Source organism: Mus pahari, chromosome 6 (genome assembly GCF_900095145.1).
Source record: "Mus pahari chromosome 6, PAHARI_EIJ_v1.1, whole genome shotgun sequence".
Classification (NCBI taxonomy): Eukaryota; Metazoa; Chordata; class Mammalia; order Rodentia; family Muridae; genus Mus; species Mus pahari.
In genome coordinates this window covers 106609699-106623853 of record NC_034595.1, presented here as the reverse complement: position 1 = coordinate 106623853, position 14155 = coordinate 106609699, and the positions used below count along the sequence as shown (strand labels likewise).

At 43.4% G+C, this 14155-nt stretch overlaps 1 protein-coding gene across 1 annotated transcript in view; it reads right to left on the bottom strand.

Annotated features, from left to right (window-relative positions):
• The window catches only part of Ssu72 (SSU72 homolog, RNA polymerase II CTD phosphatase), a 30597-nt gene extending 22187 nt beyond the window's left edge, over positions 1 to 8410 (bottom strand). Inside the window, exon 1 of the mRNA XM_021200131.1 lies at positions 7776 to 8410. Coding sequence (XP_021055790.1) covers positions 7776 to 7855 — 80 coding nt within the window. The 5' untranslated portion in view covers positions 7856 to 8410. The remainder of the gene's footprint in view (positions 1 to 7775) is intronic.
• Positions 8411 to 14155: the final 5745 nt, after the last annotated feature.

Genomic DNA, 14155 nt, shown 5'->3' with positions numbered 1-14155 from the left:
CAAAAAAAAAAAAAAAAAAAAAAAAAAAAAAAAGTCACCTTAATTGAGTCAAACCAAGAAAGAGCAGAGACCACTTTCCCCAAAAGGTCTCTCCCTCCATTGCCTAAGATCTACACTAAAGGGATTGCCAGAATATTTTAACAAAGTAAAAAGCTGGATGTATAAGGCTCACTTCTTTTTGGTCATTTCCCTGAAGTACTTTAAGTGAGATATAGAGATAGACCCTTTGGCACAAGCCTGAAATCTCAGCTACTCAGAAGGCTAAAAGGCAGGGGAAGCAACTTGACCTCAGGTTCTGAGACTAGTCTAGGAGTCCCAACAAAACAAGTAAGGTAGGAGACAGAGTCACTTTAAATGCACATAACATCCTCATTATATAGACCAAGCAGGTCCCCAGGAGCAATGGAGAGTGCATGATAGACAGGGCCACAATCCCCAGGAGGTTCTAAGGCTGATGCTGCGTTTTCCACAGGGAACATTCTCCATTTTAATCTGTCTACATCCTTATAAGTCCATCATCCCCCAAACAACCTGACCTAGCCTTGACAAGACTGCAGGCCCAAGAGTTGCCTGCATGGTCAGCCCAGCACATCAGGAAGTGCCTCCCCTCCCCCAACTTTCTGAACTATTACTTTTAAGCATCCTAATTAAAAATAAATTGCAGTGCAGGTCGTTTCCCCCCAAAAAAGCTGTTCCCATGTGGCAAAAAGGCTAATTAGCAACAGAAGCTCTGCTTTCTTTGAAGCTTCTGAAACTGGCATAACAGCCCATCTTGTATGGTGACAATCTGTTTCTTACATAAAGGCAGTGAATGCTATAAAAATACTCCTGACAACCAACAGCTTTGCCTGAAGGGCAACTATTCTTTCTAAAAATAAATGTCTTTCACACCTATCAAAAATCTATTAGTGAATTCTTTGTAGAAAATGTTATATTAAGGCAAACAAAACTGTTTCACTATTGTACCAAAGATGAAAAATAAAATGGTAAAACATATGCCAAAGGAAATGTCCCAAAAGCTAGCACAGGTTCTGGTATTCCCCTACCCCTTAATGTTCTGCAGTGATAAATGGGATTTTAAAGTATGATTTTAGCAGAGCACTGAAATCCTGAATCCACTGCTTCTAAAAGCAAGTCCATCTCAAAACAGGAAGTGCTAGGGCTGGACAGATTGCTCAGTGTTAAGAACACAGTCTGCTCTTGCAGAGGTCCTGAGTTCAGTCCCAGCAATCACATGCCAGCTCACGACCATCTGTAATGGGATCCAATGCCCTCTTCTGGTGTGTCTGAGACAGCTACTGTGTACTCATATACATAAAATAAATAAATCTAAAAAACAAAACAAAACAGGAGGTACTACAATCCTATCATCTTTACTAAAGACTAGCTAGGGCCTATCATCTTGACTTCTATGTTGTTGTCAACTCAATCTTCCAAGGCTTTCAAGGCTGGTGAGATGCTATGGTACAGTTATGAAGTGTCCATCAAAAAAGCCCATAGAGCCCGGTGTGATGGCATACCTTTAATCTCAGCAGATGTAGGTAGATTTTTGAATTCAAGGAAAGCCTGGCAAGTTGAAGGATAGCCAGGCTACACAGAGAAACCCTGTCTTGAAAACCCAAAAAGAATTCCAACCTCATCAGTGGATTAATATGAGGGATTCATAATTTGATGACATTAGAGAAACAAGAGGCAAGGCCTAGCTGGACAAAAATCAACCACCATGAATAATGTGCCTTATCCTCACCATGAATGAATAGGTGAACAGCTCTGCTCCACCAGGTCCTCTCCACAATGGATTGACATTTTTAGCCCAAATCTTTTATCCCTTAAGATGTTTTTCTTAGTAACATGTCATAGAAACAAAATATTAGCTAATACAGAAAGTAAAAACTCTTTGGAAATTATCTTGACAAAAGTTATGCCATCACTAGAAAAATGTTGAAGTCCAGGCTCTACCAATTTTCTTACCTACAAAGAAAGGTTGCAGCTAGGCGGAGATGGTGCACTCCTTTAATTCCAGCACCCAGAAGGCAAAGGCAGGCAAACCTTTGTTCATTTGAGGCTAGCCTGGTCTACAAAGCTAGTTCCAGGGCAAGGCTACACAAAGAAATCCTGTCTCAAAAAAACAAAAACAGGGGCTGGTGAGATGGCTCAGAAGGTAAGAGCACCCGACTGCTCTTCCGAAGGTCTGGAGTTCAAATCCCAGCAACCACATGATGGCTCACAACCATCTGTTACAAGATCTGACGTCCTCTTCTGGAGTGACTGAAGACAGCTACAGTGTACTTACATATAATAAATAATTAAATCTTTATAAAAAAAAAAAAAAAAAACAGGAAAAAGATTGAGAAGACAATCTTAAATATGGACAGTAACTTTTTGGGTTCTGTGCTGACATGTAGCCCTGGGTGGCCTAGAATTAGCCATGTAGATCAAAGTAACATCAAACTCCCCAAAATCTACCTACCTGTGTCTCTCTAGTGCTGGGATTAAAGTCATGTGCCACTGTGCCAGATACATAATGCTGTAAATACATTTATTACATTTACTACTTATTTAGCATGTGTGTATGTATGTACAGGTCAGAGGACATCTTGTAGGAGTCGTGGGCCCAAGGAATCAAACTCTGGTTCTCAGGCTAGCCGCTAAGCACCTTACCTCCTGAGCCATCTGGCCTGATTGGGCAGTAACTTTTAGTAGATAAAGCTGTTACTAAGTTTGATATACCAAAATCTGTCTCACATTCACAGTTAAACAGAAGTCTATTTTCTTTAGCAACTCCTAGGTCATAACTCTACTTTCTGTAGCAACAAAGCAAAAACTAGCCCACAGTCCCTTCAAACCTGTGAAGGTGACATGTTCTCATGGAGGCTGTTAAGACCCGTAGACCTGCCGGGCGGTGGTGACACATGCCTTTAATCCCAGTACTCAGGAGGCAGAAGCAGGTGGATTTCTAAGTTCGAGGCCAGCCTGGTCTATAAAGTGAGTTCTAGGACAGCCAGGGCTATATGAAGAAACCCTATCTCAAAAAATAACAACAACAAAAAAAAACAAAAAATAAAACAAAACAAAATGACCTGTAGCCTTTTGTTCTCTCCCTCTCCCCCCCAAAAAAGTGCAAATGGTATTCAACCCCACAACCACCCTGTCTCACCTACAGCATGGGACAATTGTAAATATGTGTCACCACATCCAGCTGTTTTAAAGGTAGGTTCTTACTATAGAGGAGTCCAAGCTGGTCTGACATATGTAATCATTCTGCTTTAGCCTCTGAAGCACTGGACTAATAGGTATATTGGCTCCAAGTCTTCACATTCTTAAACAATTTCCAGTTCACTTTCTTATAATATACCTATAACCATAAACCACACAGTAGGACAAGCCTATCCCACTTCCATGTAAACGACTATGGATAACAGAGCCTAAAAGCAGAACAATTCATGGCATCTCAAAGTGGCCTATGTTCAAATCCTGTCTCAGTTATGAATTATTGGATGGCAAAACTCTGGTGGCCCTAAGACTCATTTGCAGTCTCTGTTTCAGTGTGATCTAGGATATGCGGTCACTATGACACTGGTGTTCTAGAGACTCCCACAAATCAAGGACTTATGGGACCACAGTCAACTTTCTCTTCTAATTCCCTAGATTCTTCTTAGGCTCCTATTTTCTCCCATAGACACTACATGTACACAGCGCGTGCGCACGTGCACGCGCACACACAGAAACACTGACATACACAAAATTAAAAACAAACAAAAATCTGTTTGTGGCACACACCTCTAACCCCAGCGCTCAGGAGGCAGAGGCAGGCAGAGCTCTTGAGTTTGAGGCCAGCCTGATCCAGAGCAAGTTCCAGGACAGCCAGGATCACACAGAGAAAGAAGAAAAATACCTTTAAATACACCAAACCAACAAACAAATAACTGACCATGGTAGTGTTTGGCTAATCTTAGCATGGAGACAGCAGAAACTTGGAGTTTGCTATTAGCCAGTATGTCTAATTGGTAAGCTCCAGATAACTTGAGACTTTGTCTCAAAACATGGTTGAGAGCAACAGGTTAACTAACATCAACCTCTGGCCTCCACACCCCCACACTACAGGTCACACACAGGCAAGATGAACTTAAACGGCTTTAAGAAAGTACTCTCATAGAGGCACTCATCAGACCATCTCTCCTAAGCTTGCTTCTCCTACTCTGGGACTTACACATACTCAACTCAGCTAGGCCTCACACTGTCTGAATATCACAAGTCTATCTCTGTCTCTCTCTTTTAGACGGGGTCCCATGTAGCCCAGGCTGGCCTGGAACTCTCAATTCTCTATATAATAAATATAACAAACTTCCAGCTTTATTGCTTCTACCTCCTAAGTAGTGGGATTATAGACATGTGTTGTCACATCATTTTTAATGGGGTGCTGAGAATCACACCCAGGGCTTTGTGCATAACAGACAAGCATGCTACTGAGCTATGCCTTCCCCCAGCTTCTTCCTCCTGTGGCTTTGAAGAACTACGATTGAACCCATAACATTGGGTGTACTAGCCTAGTATTCTACCTCTGAGCTATATTCCCAGGAAATTTTGGGTTTTTAACAATTAAAAACGCAGCTTCCATGGGCCAGGCATGGTGGCATACATACCTTTCTCAATACATATCTAAAAAGAGAGGAGGGCTGAAGAAATGGATCAATGGTTAAGAACAGCGGTTGCACTTCCAGAGAACCCAAATTCTACTACTAGCACCCACATGGTGGTTCACAACCACCTATATAACTCCAGTTCCAGGGGGACTCGGAGCTTTCTTCTGGCCTATGAGGATACCAGGGATATAAGTAGTACATAAACAGGCATGCAGAAAAAAATTTTTTCATTACTAGGAATGTAGCCTAGGAAGGCTCAAATGAAACTATGGGGTCTGGCTAATAATAAAATTACAGGTTGCTGGGCTGGTGAGATGGCTCAGTGGGTAAGAGCACCCAACTGCTCTTCCGAAGGTCCGGAGTTCAAATCCCAACAACCACATGGTGGCTCATAACCATCCGTAACAAGATCTGATGCCCTCTTCTGGAGTGTCTGAAGACAGCTACAGTGTACTTACATATAATATATAAATAAATCTTTTAAAAAAAAAAAAAATTACAGGTTACTGCCTTAGCAGCATGTAAATAAAAAACAAAACAAAAAACTGCAGCAGGCAACACTCTAGTTGAGGCCTAGCCTGTTTTTGTTTTTGAGACAGGTTTCCTCTGTGTAACAGCCCTGGCTCTCCTGGAACTTCTTCTGTAGAACAGGCTGGCCTTAAACTCAAGATCCATCTGCCCCTGCTTCCAAGCGCTGGGATCAAAGGCGTGCTCCACCACTGCCTGTTGTCTTCCTGAAGTATACTTAATATTTTTCTATTTTGGGGCTTAAAAAAAAAGAAAGATTCTTTCTTGAAACTGAGAGGCAATGGGAAATGTATAAATTTGCAGTATTCTGGAAAACACCCTTGAAAACTCTAAGAATGTGAAACATGCCCACCATTTGTCCAGTGATGTCATTTCTAGGAATTTATGCTAAAATAGTAACCAGAACCTCTGCAAAGATTTTTACACAGCACAAAGAAGTTGTCACTTATGTTAGAATCACTTGATGTCTACTAATGGAAGAACAACGACAAAAGTCAATGACTGCAGAGAATCTCTGATTACTGATAACCTCACCCTTGTTCATTAAACATGAATATTTAAATTCAACATGTAAACATGAAAGAGGAAAAAAAAGAGCAGAGAACTGTGTATTACATTCACAACCCTAGCATGGGAGGCTGAGGCAGTAAACCCAAGATTCAAGTTCAACCGGAGCCTGAGCTACAGTGTGAGATGAGCCCAAAAAGGGTGTGGGGTGTGGGAGGGATGCTGAAAGACTGGTCAGTATTGAGGCAGAGCTTGCCACAGGAACCTGAGTTTGATTCCCAAGACTCAGGAGAGAGCCTGAAAAGTCTAAAAGTAGGTAGCAGACTGAATTACCGAGGGTGACACAAACCAAAGTTCTATCTCCAGGGATAAATGTAAAAATACCGAAAACTGGTAAGTCCACAGTATCTCAACAAGAACAGGTTATAGAGTGCTTTTTAGACCTGTTAGGTGTATGTGTGTATAGCTAACTCACAAAGGCAGGGCGTGGCATCATATCCTCGGGATCTTAGCACTGAGGAAAGATGAATTCTAGTTCAAGGATACAATCTGAGGTAGAATATCTACCCCACACTTCTTCTTCTTTTTTTTTGACATGGTGTTCTACAGTCCAGGCTAGTTTTATACTTCATAGTCCATACTGCCTAAATTCAAAGCACTTCACTATCTACAAAACAAACACAGCACTCGGGAGGCAGAGACAGGCAGATTTCTGAGTTCGAGACCAGCCTGGTCTACAAAGGACAGCCAAGACTATACAGAGAAACCCTGTCTCGAAAAAACCAAAGAAACAAACCAACAAACAAACAAACAAAACTACTAAGTAAAGGCTATGGCCTAAGTCAGAGGTTCTCAATGACCACTTTGACGGTCAAACCACTCTTTCACAGGGGTCACCTAAGACCATCAAAAAACATACTTATATTTAAATTACAATTCATAAAAGCAGAATTACAGTATAAAGTAGCAACAAAAAATAATTTTATTGTTGAAGGGGGTCACTGCAAAATGAGGACTATATTAAATGGTCGCAGCATTAGGAAGGGTGAGAACTACTGGTCTATGTATTAAACATTACAAAGAATGAAATTTTAGAATTTGAGATAAAAGGCAACTAACACTCTGGGTGACAAGACAGTGCTTGGTATGGTGTCAAACTCCTATTAGTAATAACAACACAAGGGAGGCAGGTGGAGAGTGAGCTCAAAGCCAGCAGCACACCTCTAATTGCAGTTGCAAGGCAGAGGCAGGCAATTCTCTGAGTCTGAGACCATCCAGGTATACAGTCCAGCACAGCCAGGACTACACAGAGACCCCGTTTTGAGTGTAAAAAAATAAAACCGAAATTGCCTAAATAAATAAATAAGATTTATAAAAGTTTCAAAAGTTCACAGTTAATTCTGGGAGAAAAAAAAACATTTCTACTGTACTACGTTGAAATTTACAAACCCACATTTTAACTGTGATGCGATGCATCAGTTTCTCATTTTTTTGTCAAGAGATTTTTTTAAGATAAAATACTATCAGAATGCCCTACTAGACACTGGTGAATTCGTGAAGAAATATGAGGTGGTCCCACTGAACCAAATGAATTCGTGTGCTCCAGGAATTATTGACTAAAGTTATGGGGATGAGAAGGGTGGTGGCTTGTGAATGAGACTTGCAAACGTAGACAGCAATAAACAGTTCCTGACGTTAACAACTCAGATCGCTGTTGTTACTTCCAGACTCGTTCCATCTTGATATGACGTGTTGAGAGCTTTCCAATGTGGCCTGACGACACATATACAGGAAAGATAAACATCAGGCACCCTTCGCATCACGGAGAAAGATCTGGGCCTCCTACCCTGTGACACTGCCCCGTCGTCCAGGACCCAGAGGCCCCCAGCTGTCGGATGCCACGCCAGCTCTAGGGTTTACTGGGAAGCCTACTCTACCGGAGGGGGTCGCGCGCACGGATCCCACTGAGGGTTCGCTATGCGTGTAAGACGGGCGTGGCCCGACCTTCCGCGGCCCCCTCAGTACCGGGTCCGGGTCTGGACAAGAATCTGTGGGAAAGAGGAGGGAGGGGCGGAGGGCAGGTGGAGCTTGCACTACCTGAGGATGTTGTGTGCTTCCATGCTCCGATTCTGGTTACTCGAGCACACCACCGCCACCCGCAGCGGCGAGGACGGCATGGCACCGACCGAACTACCCACTGCTCTCGCTACGGAGCTCCCACCTAGAAGCCGGCTTGCGCGCGAGGAAGATGGCGGTAACCGGAAATCAGCGACACGGAAGTGGGCGCAACGTAACGCGTGGGGAGGCCGACGGTGCTCTCCGGGGCCCGTACTGCAGCCGGCGCGGGTCAGCGCCCGGCCACCGCTGTATTAGTCTGAGGGCAGCTAAGGCCTGCGGCCGCCGACCACCTTCGCCGGCATCTGACGTCACAGACCCTGAGCCGGCAACTGGAGCGGTGTGAGCCGCGCCTGCGTCCTAATGTGCCGTCGCCTTGGATGACGCGCTAGGCGCAGCGTTTGCGCAATACTGAAAACTTCCGGGGGACGGGTGTTGGGCGGGTGGGGGAGTCTCAAGTCCTTTCCGCAGCTTCCCTCGGTGTGTTTGGGAGGTTCCTCATTCCAATTTCCTCCTGGAGGTCACTCCGCCAATTTCATAGATGCACCGTGCGCCAGCACTTCGTTTGTGCCCTCTCTCTATCACGAGTACCTTCCTCAGATTCACTGAACGTCTAGAAAGAAGCACATCGCTTCCTTTGTAGAACCCTTTGCAGCTTAACATTTAAGTGATATGAAAATTTGGGTGAGGTAGCGGGCTCTTTAAATTCGGCTAATCGGGAAACTGGCAGGAAAATCAACTTTGCCTGCCTGCCTGGTGACGTGTCCCCTCTAGCTCGAGTGGAATGGTCAAGAAGTGAAGGGGATTGGATGGGCTGCTTGGAGATTCTGAGAACTCCTTTAAAATTTGAGAAGTATGAGATTGTCAGGGACAAGAAGGTAATGTGTAGTTAGTATAACAAAAGCCATATTTTATGCTGAAGATCATCACACAAAATTCACACTCTCAAGTTTCCTAACTACAGTCCCAAGCCTGTCTCCCCAGGGCTGCTCACCTGTGCCACTTAGCAGAAGGTTTGGTCCAGTCTCCTAACAGAAGTCTCTGATTCCAGGGTCAAGATCTTGGGGAAGACGCTTCAGCCAGGGCATATTAAGGTGGCCTCTCTTCGGATGTACAGAGCAGAATGTTGCTCTTGGTCTCTGTTTACATACTGTCCAGTGGGCATCATGGGGTTCTAGGACTGCCTGGTTATCTTGAGTGATGTCACTGGGTTCTGGTTATCAGGTGCAGACTTGGGTGTAGTGGGTTCCTAACTAAGCTATTTTTACATGTCTAAAAGGCTTTTTAAAAAAACAAAACAAAACAAAACAAACTGTGCCCATTGCAGAGATGCATTTAGAGCCCATTAAAGAACTACGATCGGGCCAGACAGTGGTGGAACACGCCTTTAATCCCAGCACTTGGGAGGCAGAGGTAGGTGAATTTCTGAGTTCAAGGCCAGCCTGGTCTACAAAGTGAGTTCCAGGACAGCCAGGGCTACACAGAGAAACCCTGTCTTGAAAACAAACAAACAAAATATTCCTGTATCTTCCCCTTTTCTTTTCATCCCTTCTCCCTCCTTTATAAAAGTATATTTTATTCGCTTATAGTAATTGTCTCAAAGACTAACTACCTCCACTTGTTTGCCTAGGCCTAGTCCTGGAATCTTCTAGCTTTCATGCAATCTTTTTTTTCTTTTAAAGTTTATTTATTTATATGAGTACACTATGGCTGTCTCCAGACACACCAGAAGACAGCATTGGATCCCATTACAAATGGTCATGAGTCACCATTTGGTTGCTGGGAATTGAACTCAGGACCTTTGGAAAAGCAGTCAGTGCTTTTAACTACTGACCCATCTCTCCAGTCCTATTTTGAAACTAAATTTCCCACTATAAACCTCCTTTCCTCATTGATATTGAAGTCTGCCATCATTTTTCCTTGTGTTTATGAAGAGAAGAATATTGAGAATCTGTTGTGAGTAAGCCCACAGAGACCATCACATGGACACTCTTAAAGCCAAAAAGAAAGTCTTTATTTTTACCTGCTAGTTGTACAGAAAACTTGCCTAAATCATGTAACCTTGAGCCTTACAGCTCTTTGACTTGATGTACAAAAAACATGATTAGCATACTTTAGTTAGTGAGAAGCAGAACTATGGAAGCCAAAAAGCAAGATTAGAACATTGAGGAACATTTTACTTAGGGACTTATGGACTATGTCTTTGTTTCTATTTTGTCAGGTGTTGAGGCCTAAGCGCTGGACTTCTTATTTGTTTTGTTTTGAAGATTTATTTTATGTGAGTACACTGTTGCTCTCTTCACACACACCAGAAGAGGGCATCAGATCCAATTAAAGATGGTTGTAAGCCACCATATGGTTGTTGGGAATTGAAATCAGGAGCTCTGGAAGAATAGAGCTCTTAACAGCTAAGCCATCTCTCCAGCCCAAGTGATAGGTTTTAAGTGCAGAATGGTGTCTCTAACATAGCATCAGTTGTGCTAAAGTCTGGGGGCCTGTTACAAACTAGGTGTCAAAATCCTTATGTCCTCTGATATGTTCAAGGGAACAGTATAAAGCAGCATGTGTTTTTTTTGTAGGACTTGAGGAACCAATGAGGATATTTTACCCATTTTATCACTTTATAAAAAAATTCTGTGGCCAGGAGTGACAGTGAATACTTTTGTTTTCTTATCCTGGGTTTTGCTTAGTTGGCTTGCTTTGTGTGTGTGTGTGTGTGTGTGTGTGTGTGTGTGTTGTTGTTGTTGTTGTTTGTCTTTGGTGTTTTGAGACAGGGTCTTACTAAATATCTCTGTCTTGGAAATCTCTGTGTAGATCAGGCTGGCCTCAAATTCTGAGATCTGCCTGCATTATACCTCCCAAGTGCTGGGATTGAAGGCCTGCACTACCCACCTAGCTGGTAGGGGTTGTTTCCAAAACACTAACAAAAATTATGTATTGGGGGCCAAAGTGCAAGGGACATTTAACAAACAGGAGGTGCAAGTGAAACTGGGCAGTCATTTGAGAACAGGATTAAGGGTGCTCTGATCACTGTAGTGTGATTTATCCAGTGTGCTTGGGCCTTTAAAGGATCCCCAGTTGCTAGTCAACTGGCCATTTGATAATTCTTAGCCATTAGAACCACTTGGCCCTATGGCCTTCTGTGTTGGTTGCCTCTTGGATTTCTGGGAAGGGGGGATGTGACATATATATATATATGCCAGCTGAGGCAGAGAAAAGAGAGAGGAATTGGTCTAGCAGGGTGAGATGAAAAGACCATTGGTGCAGAAGATATTGTTAGGAACAGTCAAGATAGGAGAAACTGAGCTGAGCAGATAGGCTGCATCAGTTGTGAGGGTTTGGAGCTACTGGATTGACAGAACTAGGAGGAGGGACTGTGTAAGCAGAGTGTTGGGAACTGAGGAGGAAACAGTTGGGAGAAACGCTTGAAGGGCCTGGGCTGGAAACTGGGAGGAGTGCTGGCCGGTAGCTAAGAGATCTGGTTACTGTTCTAAAGTAGCAAGCTTTTTTACACAACACTTTCATAACATAAAGACTCTCTTCAGATTATGATGAAGATCCCTTTTCATTTGCAGTAATAAGTAATAGCAGACCTATTTACACACTGAATATGAAAACCTCTGTGGTTTTCCAATGCTCTCACAACACATCAGCCTGATATTCACGCCATTATGTCCTGACACCAATCTCTCCTCTGTCTTAGAACTTAATGGCAGAGCAGCTACACACTGCTCATCCCGTGCCTTTCCTTCTAATATATGTGCTTCTCCCATCTGTTATTTCCTCTGCAGACATTACATCACCTGTCCTGCTTGTCCAGCTATATCTCAGTCACTTTCGTCACTAATTGAGCCACAACTAATGTCCCTTCCTTCAGGAAGGCTTCCCCTCCTGCTTCCTTAGTCCACTATCCTGTGCCTGCTCCTAGTGCCACAACACATTCAACTAGCCCTTATGTCTCTGAATGTTCTTTTTGAAGCTGTATGCCCTGTTTATAGACTCTGAATCCTAAAAGGGTTCACACATACATACATACATACATACATACATACATACATATGCATATATGATACATATACACACCACACACATGAAACCCAGGGCTTACACACGCTGAGCAATTCTTCCACTGAGCTGCCTCCTTTCCCCCTTTCCAGCATGCATAGTCCTGCTGTCCCAATGTGGGTAAGATGATGTTTATAACCTCAGTACTTAGGTTGGGAGGGCAAGAGAATCAGGGTCAATTTCAGCTTGAGGCCAACCTAGACTACACAAATCCCTATCTCCAAAACAAAGTAAAGCAAAACTTACTGTCTGTGTACAAGCCCTCAACCGAGAGCTCCCAGATCATATGGGAGGGGAGGGGCGGGGCTCAGTGATGTCACAGCCTTGTACACACTGGGTGGTCACACTACCAAGACTACAGAGTTGGACTTTCTCTCACTGATACCTGTTTCAAGGTGAGAAACCTAAGCTGAAAAACTCTTATTTTTTATGTATATAGGTCTTCTGCCTGCCTGCATGTCTATATATGTATGCCTGGTGCACCCCTAGGCCTAAAGATCAGATCCCCATAGAACCGTAATTATAGATGGTTGCCAGCTACCACATGGGTGCTGGGAATCTAACCCAGATCTTCTGGAAGAGCAACTAGTGCTCTTAAATGATGAGCAAACTCTCCAACATCTACAGCAATTTTTTTTTTCAAGACGGTTCAATGTGTAGCCCTGGCTGTACTAGAACTCACTCTGTAGACCAGGCTGGCCTCATCTGTCTGTGTCTGCCTATCTACTGAGTCCTGAGATTAAAACTGTACACTACCACCTCCCAGATCATGATATTAAAAAAAAAACAAAAACAAAAAACAAAGGAAAAAAAACTCCTTTTAGCCAGGCATGGTGGCACATGCCTTTAATCCCAGCACTCGGGAGGCAGAGGCAGACGGATTTCTGAGTTCAAGGCCAGCCTGGTCTACAAAGAGAGTTCCAGGACAGCCAGGGCTATACAGAGAAACCCTGTCTCGAAAAAAAACTAAAAACAAAACAAAACAAAACACCTTTAAAACTAATATGAAGTCTTTTCTTTCTTCAGATTTTATTTTGTGTACATCTGAATGTATGCCTGCATGCCAGAAGAGGGCACCAAATCCTATAAATGTTTATGAGCCATCATGTGGTTGCTGGGAATTGAATTGCAGACCTTTGGAAGAACAGTCAGTGCTCTTAACCACTGAGCCACCTCTCCAGCCCTACCCCCACCCCCCTTTTTTTAAAGACACAGTCTCTCTACTATGTAGCATTGGCCAGCCTGGAAATCACTATGCAGACCAGGTTGGCCTCACACTCCCAAATGCTGGGATTAAAGTGCCACCATGCCTGGCTAGGACAAGTTTTTAATAACTTGAATAAAACAGCTAACCTTGGCGCATGCCTTTAATCCCAGCACTCAGGAGACAGAGGCAGGCGGATTTCTGAGTTCAAGGCCAGCCTGGTCTACAAAGAGAGTTCCAGGACAGCCAGGGCTATACAGAGAAACCCTGTCTCGAAAAACAAAAAAAAAAAAAAAAAAAGACAACTAACCTAATAAATCACAAGTATAGTACTTAAGTCATAAAACTCTGTATGTTTCTCTATATATGAAAACACATTTATCAACCTCAAACATTTCTTATACCACTTTGTAATCTTTCCTGCCTTCTCTTCTCCCAGCCCTCAGTCATCTCCACAGACAACCCACCACTCTCCAGTCAGCATTAACATTGCTGCCTGTTACTATGGTCTGCATGTTTTAGAATTACAGTCTCACATCGTTCAGGCTAGCCTCAAAGTCAATGTATGCCTGGGAATGACCTTGACATCCTGATCCCCTTCACATGACCAGTGTTCTAGTGCCCTGCTCCTTTGGCCTTTTGTTGTTGTTGTTGAGACAGGGTTTCTCTGAATAGCCCTGGCAGTCCTGGAACTTGCTCTGTAGACCTCAAAATTCAGTGATCCACTGCCTCTGCTCCCCAAGTGCTGGGATTAAAGGTGTGCACTACCATGCCCAGGTTCCCTATTGCCAGTTTTCCTGCTGTCTATTGCTGGTTGCTTTCCACTGCTTGGCCATACTAAATTTTGATCAACAACCTGCAGATGGTTATTTGGGCTGTGTCTAGCCTGGGGCTACTACAGACACCTCACACTTCTGCCATGAGCATCTCTGTGTAAACTGTGCATACAAACACTTTCAAAGTTTTCATTGAGCTAATACCTGGAAGTAAAGCAGAAATGGGATTTTTTTTTTCATTCTGTTTTGACTTTTGAGTTTTGGGGGCAATGCCTCACTGCTGAGAGAGAGAGAGAGAGAGAGAGAGAGAGAGAGAG